This window comes from Macaca nemestrina, chromosome 14, assembly GCF_043159975.1.
Source record: "Macaca nemestrina isolate mMacNem1 chromosome 14, mMacNem.hap1, whole genome shotgun sequence".
In the NCBI taxonomy this organism is placed as follows: Eukaryota; Metazoa; Chordata; class Mammalia; order Primates; family Cercopithecidae; genus Macaca; species Macaca nemestrina.
Genome location: NC_092138.1, coordinates 65,406,681 through 65,420,945, shown reverse-complemented (window position 1 = coordinate 65,420,945; position 14,265 = coordinate 65,406,681). Strand labels below are relative to the sequence as shown.

Sequence of the window (14,265 nt, the reverse complement as noted above, 5' to 3'; positions counted from 1 at the left end):
ATTTTTGCATTTTTACTAGAGACAGGGTTTCATTATGTTAGCCAAGCTGGTCTCAAACGCCTAACGTCAGGTGATCCACCCGCCTTAGCCTCCCAAAGTGCTGGGATTACACGTGTGAGCTACCGTACCTGGCCTGCTCTTCATATTTGTAAACCTATTTTATTTCTTAAACATATTAAACATTTTAGTCTGCATCTGATAATTTCTATATCTGAAGTATCTTTAGGTCTGATTCTGTTCACCATTGTTCCTGTTGGCTTTTATTTGATGAATCATGTTTTCTGGTGAGTTCTGTGACTTTTTTATTGTGAACTGCTTATTTTCCTTAGGACTTTATCTGTGGAAATCCCAAGAGGTCTGAAATACAAGATCAGTTCCTCCAGACAGAATCTGTGTTACCTTTTCTCAAGCATCTAAGGGCCACTACCATTTCAAAACCACTTGAAATAAAATTCTCAGCTTGAGGTTTTATAAACACTCACTTGATATAAATTTGGGCTGCAAACTCATGTGAAGACCAGCTTAGAGTTATGAATTTTCAATGGAGGTAAGATTAATGTTGGAGAGAAACAGTTTTCCTTGCAGACCCCCCCTGGAAAGGGAGATGAGCATATTTCCTGGTCACCCTAATACTAAGTGTATAGTCCCTTTGGAATCCCAAATTTATTGGTGGGAAGGGGAGGGGATTTCAATCAGATTTTCCACCTTCAATCAGAACCCAGGATTTGTCTCCTGACTTCTGAGCCTCATGAAGCTAAAAGCTATAAAAATTGATTCAGCAAATGCCCTCAAAGCTAATGCCTTCTTTACTGCTCTTACTTCTCTGGATTCCTGCCTTCATTTAGTTTTTGGCTTGAGCATTCCATATTTTCTTTCTAGCAAATTCATCTAGCATTTTAAGTTATTTTCACCTGGAGGATTGGTCCAGGTACCAAGTCTGCTCTATTGCCAGAAAGAGAAGTTTTAACTAGTACCTTTAAGTATAGAAGAATAGTAAATGAATGCCAGGAAACTAAGCTTAAAAGATTAGATTATGTCCCTGAATATTATCTATATTCAATCCATCATAACAAATCTTGCTGATGGATTCTGCCTTTGAATCTCTGATTTATTCTTGAATATTTGACTCTATTACTATTATCCTAGTCTGGGATTTATTGTCTCTTTTTAGCTAAGCTAGAGGGGTTTGTGGGATCTAAAACCTAGCCTGCACAGGATTATGAGTTTAAGTTTTCTAAAATATTGGCTTTGTTATTTGTTATATATTGGTCTCCTTTTAAGAACCTTCATCATCACCCTCTCATTAATAATGAGTTGAGCCTCAAAATGCCATCTTTTCAGGATTTGGTCCCACTTTACCTGTCCGAGCACAGATTTGCAGACCAAAATAGGTCTGTCTTCTCTTTTCCTCCCGCATAAGCCATGTGCATTTCTGACAACATACCTTTGATCCACAGTCTTAGGTCTTTAGGTCTTTTTTTTTTTGAAACGGAGTCTCGCTCTGTCTCCCAGGCTGGAGTGCAGTGGCACGAACTCGGCTCATTGCAAGCTTTGCCTCCCGGGTTCAGGCCATTCTCCTGCCTCCATCTCCGGAGTAGCTGGGACTACAGGCACCTGCCACCAAGCCCGGCTAAATTTTTTATATTTTTTAGTAGAGACGGGGTTTCACTGTGTTAGCCAGGATGGTCTCAATCTCCTGACCTCATGATCCGCCCGCCTCAGCCTCCCAAAGTGCTGGGATTACAGGCGTGAGCCACCGCGCCCGGCCAGGTCTTTAGGTCTTTACCCAAATTATACCAATCCTTTCAGGCCTCTCTCATTTGTAACTTTTTTCCTGATAACTCCAAACATTCTTGCTCTGCTTTCTTATTTCCCAGAGCACTTATGTGTGCAGTATATATTTTAATTAGCCTGACTCAATTAGATATAATTCTTTAGTATTTGGAGTTATGCTAAAAGTTGCTTAATCAGAATTCTAAACTAAGTCTGATTCCGGTTAATGCTCTAATATATAAAACTCTTGGTATTCCACAGGTACTTGTTAATTTGCATACGAAAAACATAGACTATAAAATCAGATGTAACAATGCTTTACATTAAACTGGTTTATCTTAGGTTAGCTAGAACAAGACAAAATCTTAAATGGCATTAAAATTTTAAAGCTTTATTTAAGTAAATTTCTTAGCAAATCCCCTCAAAAGGAACTCTAAAACAGCTTACCAAAAAAAAAGAAAAACATTAGCTCCTACAAATGTAATTACTCATTATCTGAAACTCAAATCAAACTATACATAAAACCACTCTCTGGGGTAAATGCTACCCTTAAAATTGCAAGCCTATGGAAATGGCTTATACATCTACAAGTTCATCTCAGGGACCATTCCAGTGTTAAGGAAAAGATATTAAAAGCCTAGTTTATAAATTATTCTGATGTTGATAAACAACCAGTCCAGTTAAAATAGGCTATATTACACCAAATTTACCCAATTCACTTTGTAACAAATAGTTTTTATGTCTAGACTAGACTTCAACAATCATGACAGTGACTGTTATATGAGGTTTATAATGCAGAACCCTTTCTGCATTAAAGTACTCTTATCTCTACTTTCGTTTCTAAATAATGTGTAAGAAATCAAATTGAGTCTTATATTGAAGAATTTGTGGGATCAACTCTTAATATAAAAACAAAAGAACCCTTCTGCCATACAGATTTTTGGAAAATGGTTGCTTAATTCTAGGCCAAATTAGGGAAGATAGAGAAAAGTAAACTATTCTTAGTATTTCTATCATAGGACAGTTTGTCTCTCTTACCTTTCCTGTCTCGTCCTTCATCAACACATACTGGCAGACTTCCTAGGGCAATGCAGAAATCCAGACAAGAGAAGGAAGCACACTAAAATAATGGAGGACAGGCTATGGAACATGGACAGTGTCAGACATCATGTAGGAGAAAAGAAGGAATTATCACAGTTAGCCACTTTGTTCAAGAGAAACTAAAACTGGTTATTTCAAAGATAGAGAGATAAGAAAATAAAGATCTTTTACTTCTCTGTAGCAGGGCTCCTTTCAATAAGAACAGAGGAAAGTATAATTTGGAAATTTGTCTTCAGAGGAATAGATATAACTTAGCAAACAGTACAAAGGGAAAAAAGATAAATAAGACTGTCCAGTTTAAAAATAAGAGAGACAGGCTTTGAGAAAAAAAAAAAAAACAAAAAAAACACTATAACCTAGTAGTTAAGAAAGTTATTCTATCTTCTTCAAGAAAACACAGCAATAGGAATCCCAATGTTTGTATATAAAAATGGTGCATGAGATATATGCACTTAAGTATCCTTAATTACACAGCCTTACACTATGAAAAACAGTAATATTGTCACATTTAAGAACAGAGTTCTAGAAAATGAACAAAGTAGCCCCAATGAGGAGGTTTTTTCATATCAGGGACAATCTTCTGCACATATTTGTATGGTGTAAAATACTTCCGCTATACCCCTGCCTTAATATCTACCCCATCTAGATACCAGTGTTAGAAATCCCACCATTGAGAGGAGAGTCCTTCAGATTTAATATAGCTTTTGTAACTTAGTATTTTTTCCCCAAATGCAAGATTCTAGGAAAGTCTGAGCTATTCACACTAGCCCTGTGATTTTCTTTCATTACTTTTCTTTATGATTAGAGGTAGTTTATAGAAATGAATACCACCTGGATGGGTCAAGAGATAGGAGATGGGACAAAAGAGAACATGAAACCTGAGAAAAACTATTTCACAAGCTTGGATACAACTAGTTGCTTTGTTATGAAAATATTATAGGTTAAATCCTTTGTATGTGAGATTTAGGCATTTCTTTAAAATTAATACTTCATTTCAACAAAAATCAACTAAAACCAAAACATTTCCAAAAACAGTAAATGACATTTTTGTCAATGCTAAATTTTCTGTAAGGTAAAAGGGAAGTTGTATAAAAATAAATTCATTTAAAAAATTTAAGTAATTTTGTTAATTCTGATAACATCTGAATAGGCTATCTACATTTGTTAAATAAAATGCATACCTCATATTCTTTTCTGCAAACTTTGGAAATATCATTCTTTGAAGATGCCTAAAAACCAACAAATTTCTCCATTAATTTATTATACATGCTATTTAGCACAGGACAAAAAGAACACAAATTAGCATATGTTAATTACTGATACAGTATCCTTTATTTCATCAAGGAAAACCTTATGTTTGAATATTTTAAAGTCCCTAAAATACAATAAACAAATTTCATGCAATTTCTTAAAATGAACATCATCCCTAGGGCTACTCAATATTCTAGAGCTTTGCTCTAACTTTTATGGCTTTAATCTCACATAATAACACAGTCCTTTTGTTATTTCAGAAACTAGATGTCTTTGAAGGAAATTGTAAATCAGGACTTTTTTTTTTGTTTTTAGCTGAATTCCACTCTGTAGCAAATTTTCTTGTGAAGTTCTGCCAGGGCACTTACATTTTGCTTTTTCTTTAACTCTTCACATTCTAAACTTTTAATCTGAACTCGCTGAGTATATGATGGAGGGGGCAACTAAATAGGGAAGAGGTACTATGCCAGGCATTTAACAAGTTATTTTTGTGTAAGTCTCTTAACAAGTTTATAAAGAAGATACTAACCCCTCTACAGATGAGGAAACTGGTGCTTAGAGAAGTAGGAAGTTATTTACCATATTTAAATATATACTTTCTATATAAAAGAAGCCAAAAAAAAAAAAATTCTGCTGAGGGGAGGTTGTTTTTCCACATGAGTCAGTCTCTATTCCAGAGCTGTGGGCTCTGGTTCCTTGCTCCATTCTTCCTGTTCTATCACCTAGGCCCGTGCAATTTAGAATAGGCCGGCTGATGAGGACAGGGAGAGCAAGAAGAATGGGCGAGCAACCGTTTCACAACTCACTAAACCCATTATACTTCAAATCCTCTGCAACTCAGCTTCACCTCAATGCCTGGAGGACAGCAGCAGACAGCTAGGTCATGTGCTGCCCAGACTGTTGGTCAGGCTATAGGATAGTCATCTCTGTGAAAGTGAAGGCGATACCATATCTCATATACTCTTGTCCAGAGATAAGACCCTAGAAGAAGAAAATAAAAGAAGGCTTTCCAACTGTGGTTTCAGTTCCATCTAATCATTTCTAGTTTCCCAATTAAGTTTATTCCTGCCACTTGCAGTAGAGGAAACAGGAGGCTAGTATTTCCTCTCTGAGAAACCACTACTAAAATATGCGAAGTGAGGACAAACTCAGGCACGTAAGCTGAATTGGGGCAGAACTATATCAAATCAAAAATAAGTAATAACTCATTGTAGGAGTCACATTCATCTTAGGAGCAGAGAAGGGATATAAGAACACACTTAGGGTAAAGCCATGATGAAACAGAGAAAAGAAGATGAAAAAATAAGCCAACTGTGTCAAATGTTCTCATCCAAGCATACCCTAAATTTACCCAGCCATTTAGAGTCACTCAGATTGACTCAGCATGATTGCAGGCAAAGTATGGAAGACTTAAAAATCATATAATATTGTTTTTTGCATGGCAGAGACAAGGAAAGATAAGAAAGAATAAAAGAAGGATGAGGCCATATGCAGCAGTCATAAATAAAACAGCAAGTCTAAAAGGAAATGGTCTATACAACAAATGCTAAATTTGCAGTTTTTGTGGGTTACCTCTGCAAAGCTAGGAGGTGGGCAAGGCCCAAGACGTATGCACAGCTAAAACCAAACTGCACTCCATGATGCTTGAGAGCCTCACTGCCCAGTGTTACCTGCTTGCATGCCTGTCGACACTCCAAGGCAATAGCCAGTTCACAGCAGCCTAAGCCAACCCAGCCATCAGACTTCTTAAACACACCTTAAAAACAAAATGTTTAAATGTTTTGGTCATAAGTAGCAATAAAAACAAATAGCATGCCAGATGTTTCATGGCTACTACTAAAAGTTAAAGCAGGTATCCATAAGAAAACTGGTTCAGACAGCAGGGCCTCAAAATTATTAAGGACCTCCCTTTACTCTTACTTCTACTATCAGTCTCTTTCAAAGTCCCTCACAGCATAATTATCAAGTCCTTTGTTTTTTCTCTTTTCCCTCCCACCCTAAATGCTCTTTAAGTCATTCTCACTCTTGGGTAGGTAACATCTTTACCAGAGGACATACAAGGGAAGAAAAGCAAGGAAGAGGGCTTTCTTACTGTTAGACTGTTGATAAGAGGCAAAGGTTTTAATTTAACTTAAGCAAACTAACAAGAAAGGGCACGAGTATTACTGTATTCAAAACAGTAAATACCTAGAATAGCATAAAATTCATGATCCTGTTTAAAAACTGATACTTAGTAAATGGGGCAATTTTTGTGAGTCAGGTATATCCGGCTTTCATGGGCACATTTAATCATGGGGCAAAATGATTATGTATTATGCTGGTTCAATTTCTGTTCAGCAGTGACTCTTCCAACCAAATTATTGTGAAACTAAAAGATGATAAAATCATAAAAAGTATTCTAATTTTTTTTTGAGACAGAGTCTCACTCTGTCACCCAGGCTGGAGTACAGTGGCGCGACCTTGGCTCACTGTAACCTCCGCCTCCCAGGTTCAAGCAATTCTTCTGCTTCAGCCTCCCGAGTAGCTGGGACTACAGGCGTTTGCCACCATGCCCAGCTAATTTTTGTATTTTTAGTAGAGATAGGGTTTCACCACATTGACCAGGCTGGTCTTGAACTCCTGACCTCAGATAATGTGCTTGCCTTGACCTCCCAAACTGCTAGGATTACAGGTGTAAGCAACCATGCCCGGGCTTCTAATTTGCTTTTGCAATCATAAATGTCAATGAATTATTCCTAAGGTAAAAGTAGGAGATACGGCCGGGCTCAGTGGCTCCTGCCTGCAATCCCAGCACTTTGGGAGGCCAAAGCGGGCAGATCACTTGAGGTCAGGAGATCAAGACCAGCCTGGCCAACATGGTGAAACCCTATCTCTACTAAAAATTCAAAAATTAGGGGGGCATAAGTAGTGCATGCCTGTAGTCCAAACTACTCGGGAGGTTGAGGTGGGAGAACTGCTTGAACCCAGGAGGTGGAGGCTGCAGCGAGCCGAGATTGCACCACTGCACTCCAGCCTGGGCAACACCAAGACTGTCTCAAAAAAACAAAAAACCAAAACAACAACAACAAAAGCCTGGGTGTGGTGGCTCACACCTGTAATCCCAGCACTTTGGGAAGCTGAGGTGGGTGGATCACTTGAGGTCAGGAGTTCGAGTTCAGCCTGACCAACATAGTGAAACCTCGTCTCCACTAAAAATACAAAATTAGCCAGACATGGTGGTGCATGCCTGTAATCACAGCTACTTGGGAGGCTGAGGCAGGAGAATTGCTTGAACCCGGGAGGCAGAGGTTGCAGTGAGCTGAGATTGTACCACTGTACTCCAGCCTGGGCAACAAGAGCAAACCTCCACCTCAAAAAAAAAAAAAAAAAAAACAGTAGGAGATACAAGAAATAATTATGAAAAGAGAAAAGTCTTATACTTGTAGGAATGCTGCAAATTCATCCTTATTTCTTTTAAAATTGCCTTATGCTGCTTCTATGTAATACATAAATTTGGGAATCTATATCTGAAGTAAGTTAGATTATTATTTATATTTGAAAAAAAATGTCGGATTCAAGGTAATAAGTAACATAGTTCTGCAAATGAAACTAAGACTTCACAAAACAAATAGAAGCATTCTGCTAAAAAGTAAAACAAAGCAAATAAATGGTTCACAGATAGACAAAGCTCTCAAAATATAATCAACTACCCCAATTATAAAAATTGACTAAAAATACTGCATATTATAAACTTATCTCTATGTGTCTTAAAGGTACAAATGGTAACAAATTCACATCTAGCCTCATTGCCTAGTATAGTTTCTTTTAAATCTTTGCTGCTTGCTATTCAGGTTCCTCACACGTTGGAAAGAATTTTAAATGGAATCAACGTAGGTCATAAACTCTGTGACGTGTTATATCATAATGAAGTATGCTGCTGTATCCAGGTATCCAGTGGCCTCTTAGAAAATATTAACTTATTCAACAAGCATTTATATTTACTGAGCTCTTACTATGTACAAGGTACTCTGTTAGGTGTTATGTGGGCTATGAAATTATGAAATAAATAAAATATATGATTTATCCTATTAGGGAGATTACAGTTTGTTAGCAAGTGTGTGTGTGTGTGTGTGTGTGTGTGTGTGTGTGTGTGTGTAGGATGCTGGGTGCAGGGATAACTAGGAGACAGGCAAGGAGGTGGGCAATTTCAGGAAGGCAACCTGTTTGAAATACCAACTTTAAACAGTGTGATAGCCTCTAGAATTCAGAGATACATAAGGTATACTTCTTTTTTTTCCCAAGAATTTGGCTCTATCCAGGGCTAGAAAATGGGCTGTAATCCTGGGAGATCATGAGTGCCAGGCTAGAGAGTTTGGGCTTTATTCTGAGGGAAGTGAATATCCCCTGAGAAATTATTTTTGAAGAGGATAGGAAAGAAAGATATAAAGTGTTGAAACATCAGTTATAAGGTTATTATAATATTCTATCCCAAGAGTGTAAAAATACAGACTTGAACTAGAAATAGAGAGAACAAGTGTAATTTTGCAAGGGGAGAGTCAATGGAACTAGAAAGAACAAGGAGTAAAATATAACTTGAGGGTTTCCAGTCTAGTATCATTCACAACAGGTGCAGTTATGAGTTTGAGCTTGGATTTGTGCTTCAGATGGCACCTGGATGCAGAGATCCAGGTAGAGATATCTACAAAGATATCTAGAGGTTACAAACGATTTAGATTTGAGAGTTACCTTCTCAGAGCTGATTAGTTAACAGTTCTGGGAAGGAATGAGATTACTAAGGTGAATGTGAAGACAGAAGGGAAGAAGACCACACACAGAAATAACCATAGTCCTTATGGCTCCATCTGCAAAAAAAAAAAAAAAAAGGTAAAGCAGAATAGATTCTGATGCCAAAGTGGAGTCATAAGGAGGTAGTAACCAATAATATCAAGTGTTTCAAGAAGGTCAAAGAGAGTAGTACTGAGAAAGAGCCCTAAGATCTAGGAACCAAGAGATCCTGGTAATCTTTCAAATACTAGTTTCAGTAGAATGGCAGAAGTGGAGACAGGAGAACAAAGTTAAGGATTGAGTGAATGAGAATAAATTACATATTTGAAAATTTGGGCTGGACATGGTGGGTCATGCCTGTAATCTCAGCATTTTGGGAGGCCAAGGCAGGATGATCACTTGAGGCCAGGAGTTCAAGACCAGCCTGGGCAACACACTAAGAAAAAAAAAAAAAATTAGGTTTTGAAGGGAAGGAGAGGATAGAAACTCCAGAGTATAAATTAGGTTCCAGGACAATGACACCAATTTTACACTCACACAGTAAGTTTTTAAAATTAAGTGCTAAATTTACACTTCTTTTTTTTTTTTTTTTTTTTTGAGACAGAGTCTCACTCTGTCGCCCAGGCTGGAGTGCAGTGGCCGGATCTCAGCTCACTGCAAGCTCCGCCTCCAGGGTTTACGCCATTCTCCTGACTCAGCCTCCCGAGTAGCTGGGACTACAGGCGCCCGTCACCTCGCCCGGCTAGTTTTTTGTATTTTTTAGTAGAGACAGGGTTTCACCGTGTTAGCCAGGATGGTCTCGATCTCCTGACCTCATGATCCACCCGTCTCGGCCTCCCAAAGTGCTGGGATTACAGGCTTGAGCCACCGCGCCCGGCCTAAATTTACACTTCTATTGCTTACCTGGCAAAGATGAATTCATACAACTCCAAATTTCAACCTAAAAGTGTAACCAACAAAAGGCTTTTATGTAGATAACCAGTTCCTAAATATGACAATTAATTTCTACAGAAATTATGTACAGCTATTTTGATTATGGCTATGTCTATATAGTCAAAGTTCTAGAACTATATGTACATCAATCAGCTATTCGGGGGGAACAAAGCTGAGATACAGAAATATTCCTTGTTCTTTTCTCATCTGAGAGCATTAAGGATGAGTCTAGTTACTCAGGATACTTATTAGAATCACTGTTTCCAAGCATATAGACAAAACTGAAGACTAAAGGGAATGTGTCAATCAGAACTATTTAATCATCAACTTATTTTCCCTTTCACATAATACAAGCCACCATATCTAAAGAGGCTCTTGCAAACAAGCTCACACTTTCTTGGTCTGGCACATGAGCATCCCAAACACTGAGGATAGCCCAAGTATTAGAGACATTTTAAGTTACCTGATTCAGACAGGTAAGCAATATATCTATAGTATGTCAGAAAATTGAAAGATAATAAATCATATATTTTCCCTTACCCCAAATTCAACTTTCCAAAATCAAAATAAATATTTAGTTGTTAAAGTTTTCATAAAATTAGTCAAACTATAATAATAAATAAAATTCTAAATTCCAGATTTTTTTTTTTTTTTTTTTTTTTTGAGATGGAGTCTTACTCTGCCGCCCAGGCTGGAGTGCAGTGACACTGCAATGACACTATCTTGTCTCACTGCAACCTCCGCCTCCTGGGTTCAAGCAATTGTCCTGCCTCAGCCTCCGGAGTAGCTGGGACTACAAGCGTGTGCCACCATGTCTGGCTTATTTTTGTATTTTTAGTAGAGACGGAGTTTCACCATGCTGGCCAGGCTGGTCTCGATCTCCTGACCTCAGGTGATCCACCCGCCTCAGCCTCCCAAAGTGCTGGGATTACAGGCGTGAGCCACTGCGCCCGACCCCAGATAAAATACTATAATGAAATTTAAAGACATGAACACGTTTATATTTAAGATTGTTTTTAGATCTATATCATAGGATAATAAAAGATGAAAAACAATATTCTATCTAGCAATTTACATGAAGATTTTTTTTGAAGTACTTAAGTTAAACCTAACATTTTGACCACAAATTCCAATCACATTAAAAAATTTGCTAACTCTGTTTGTTTTTTTGTTTTTTTTTTGAGACAGAGTCTCGCTCTGTCGCCCAGGCTGGAGTGCAGTGGCCGGATCTCAGCTCACTGCAAGCTCCGCCTCCTGGGTTCACGCCATTCTCCTGCCTCAGCCTCCCGAGTAGCTGGGACTACAGGCGCCCGCCACCTCGCCCGGCTAGTTTTTTGTATTTTTTTTAGTAGAGACGGGGTTTCACCGTGTTAGCCAGGATGGTCTCGATCTCCTGACCTCGTGATCCGCCCGTCTCGGCCTCCCAAAGTGCTGGGATTACAGGCTTGAGCCACCGCGCCCGGCCAAAAATTTGCTAACTCTGAAAGTAATTCATTGGATAGTTTCATTTAGACAGAAGCTTCTACAGTTAAGTTACAATAAGACTTACCATTGTCTCTGGGCAATAATCTGGGGCTCGCTGCAACAGATGTTTTAGTCGGGATTCACTTTTTGAGGAGAAAATCTATTTGGAAAAAAAAAAAAAAGGTTTTGTGGCATTTTTCTATAAGAAATAAGAAGAGGTAAAACTTATTATCCTCTCGATTTATCAGTTGTCTAAAATATTTTCCAACTTCCTTTTTATTTATTTTATTTATTTTTTTAAGACAGAGTCCCATTCTATTGCCCAGGCTGGGGTGTGGTGGTGTGATCTCAGCTCACTGAAACCTCCACTTCACAGGCTGAAGCGATTCTCCAGCCTCAGCCTCCCAAGTAGCTGGGACCTCAGGCATGAGCCACCAACGCCTGGCTAATTTCTGTATTTTTTTGTAGAGACAGGGTTTCACCATGTTGCCTGGGCTGGTCTCGAACTCCTGAGCTCAAAGCGATTCGCCTGCCTCAGCCTCCCAAAGTGCTGGGACCATACTCATGAGCCACCATGCCCGGCTCCTTTTATAAGTGGAAAACCTTTAGAATGATCTAAGTTAGGTAACATTTCTTAAAAAGTGTTGATTAGTTTCGCAAATAAGCAAGAAAAGTCCAAATACAGCAAGTCGAGACCCTTTTCTATTGACCAAAAAAAGTGGAGAAACCCAGGCTACCAACCTGTTTAGAGGCTGGGGGTTAGAGAGTGAGACAAGGAAGTAAAAAAAGATAAGTTTATTCTAAACTGTTCTGTAAATTGCTTTTAGTCAACTGATAACAATGAAAAACAGACTGTCATCAAACCCGTGATACTGGTGAAGATAAACTTTGTAAACAGCATTATGGCACATAAGTTCTCCATAAAATGCTGTAAGATAGAAACAAATTTTTTTTTTTTTTAATTGATGCTGATGAGCTGACAAAGGTTCACTCACCAAGCTAAATGGCTCACTTCCAAACAGGATGTTATGCAATTACAATATGGTGTTTCAGTAAATAATAAATCATTACACATATCAGACAGACCTTCATGATTACCTGCAAATAGCTGAGACGGTAAAATCCATGAATGCTATGGACAATGAAAAAGGATTTATCTCCAGTTAGCTTATTTATTAGCAATTTTCCTCCAAAACTACCAACTACATTTAAGAAGTGAAAAGAGATAGAATATCACTATTTTGCAACCCCTAGTGAATTAATGCTTTTAGACAATTATCACAAAGACTGTTAGCATCACAAAAAGAGACATTTTGGGGGGAAGACTTAAACAAAACTAAGCCTCTGGATCTGTCTCCTAAGGTAGCTGTTAGCCACGTGTGGGTATTTAAACTTAAATCAAGTAAAATTAAATAAAATTAAAAATTAAAGTTCCTCAGTATCTTTAAGCACATTTCAAGTGTTCACCTGGCACATGTGGCTAGTGGCTACCATATAGGTCTAGAATATTTTCATCATTGTAGAAAGAGCCATTGGATAGCTCTGCTCTAAATCTAACTGCGGAAACACAGAGGAAAGAGGAAAACGTTAAATGACCAGGGGATGTGAGTAGCAAACTTTGGACTATGGGAAACTCTATAGGACAAATGACCAAATTAATTCATCAAATACATTGCAAGGAGAAACCTACAGTTCAAAAGATATTTAAAAAACATATAACCAACTTCAATATATATATATCACTTGAATTCTGATCCAAACTAAAAAAACTTTATAAAATAATTAAGAAATCTGAATAACTAGATTTTTGAATATTACCTTTTCAAAGAAGTAAAAACAGTATTGTGGTTATCTCTTTTTTAAATGACTTATCATTTGTAGCTCCAAACGGAAAATTTATGTATCAAATAATATGACAATTGAGATTTTGCTGCTACATAAATTTGCCTCAATATAGTGGGGAAAGTAAAAAGAGAGAATTAAATGAAACACAACTGGTCATGACTTAAGAATGTTGAAGCTGAATATGGGGGTTTATTACACTTTTCTCTCTACCTTTGTATATACTTAAAGTTTTCTATTATAAAAAGATAAAAGGAAGAGTGAAAGAAAAGAAAAATCGATTGAAAAAGACAAAAATGAAAGATAAAGAATGAAAAAGAGAAAGAGGAAGAAAAAATGAAAGATATGGCATTGGTAGCAGACTAGGAAAAAGCACAGGGAAGGCTACGCTCTCTCACTCGTACCTTCTTTCTGCAATTCCATCTCCCCTCAACAACAACAACAACAACAACAACAAAGCGCAAAAAAACTACAAGCACTTGAAACAGGTTAGAACAATGAAAAGAATATGGAACTGAGAGTTGGAAATATACTCTGAATACCGTTGGGCAAACTACTTGGCCTCACAGTAGGTAGTTATATCCTGGTGGCTAAGGGTATGGCTTTGTAATCAGACACATTTGAGTCTGAGTCCCTGTTCCTTAAGTTATTGGCTAGGGCCTTGGTAAGTTATTTAAGTCTTCTATATTTCAATTTCTTTACTTATAATATACAAATAATGACAATACCTCTTTCAAGGGCTGGGTGTAAGAATTAAATGAAATAATGCATGTAAACAGATACAGTAAAGGGCATGACACTTAGGGAAAAGTGTAAAATAAAATTTAGGTCACAGTTTCTGGTTTCCTGAATAGCTAATAAGTAAAATTTAAAAGTTAGATAATTTATTGGGTCCCTTCTGTCTCTAAAATTATGATTCTATAAAGTCAAATGAATTAAACTAATAAACATATACTTATTAGGAATACATTTAGCTTAAAGAAACCAGCACATACTATGTAAACTTTCAGATAATAAGGTAGACTTGAATATAAAGTAACTTTTTGTGCTAAACAACTAGTAATCACACTTAAAAAGAAAGACGAATCCTTATTCAGAATACATACTAGAATACATACTAGAATACATACTATAATT

General features: G+C 37.5%; 1 protein-coding gene across 7 annotated transcripts in view; it reads right to left on the bottom strand.

Annotated features, from left to right (window-relative positions):
• Positions 1 to 14,265, bottom strand: part of LOC105485759 (reversion inducing cysteine rich protein with kazal motifs) — a 92,524-nt gene that overhangs the window by 59,202 nt on the left and 19,057 nt on the right. For 3 of the 7 annotated variants that reach the window (XR_989781.3, XM_011748224.3, XM_011748223.2), the window contains exons 3-6: positions 11,372 to 11,446; positions 9,793 to 9,829; positions 5,796 to 5,881; positions 4,056 to 4,103 (exon numbers count right to left, since the gene is read on the bottom strand). Coding sequence is in view for 6 of the 7 variants with exons in the window: in XM_011748224.3 (XP_011746526.1) it covers positions 4,056 to 4,103; positions 5,796 to 5,881; positions 9,793 to 9,829; positions 11,372 to 11,446 (246 nt within the window). In the remaining variant the exon portion in view is untranslated. Of the gene's footprint in view, positions 1 to 2,811; positions 2,914 to 4,055; positions 4,104 to 4,972; positions 5,661 to 5,697; positions 5,755 to 5,795; positions 5,882 to 9,209; positions 9,295 to 9,792; positions 9,830 to 11,371; positions 11,447 to 12,384; positions 12,419 to 14,265 lie in introns of those variants that run through there. The other 4 variants (XM_024794054.2, XM_071077996.1, XM_071077998.1 and 1 more) reach the window with 4 other exon arrangements.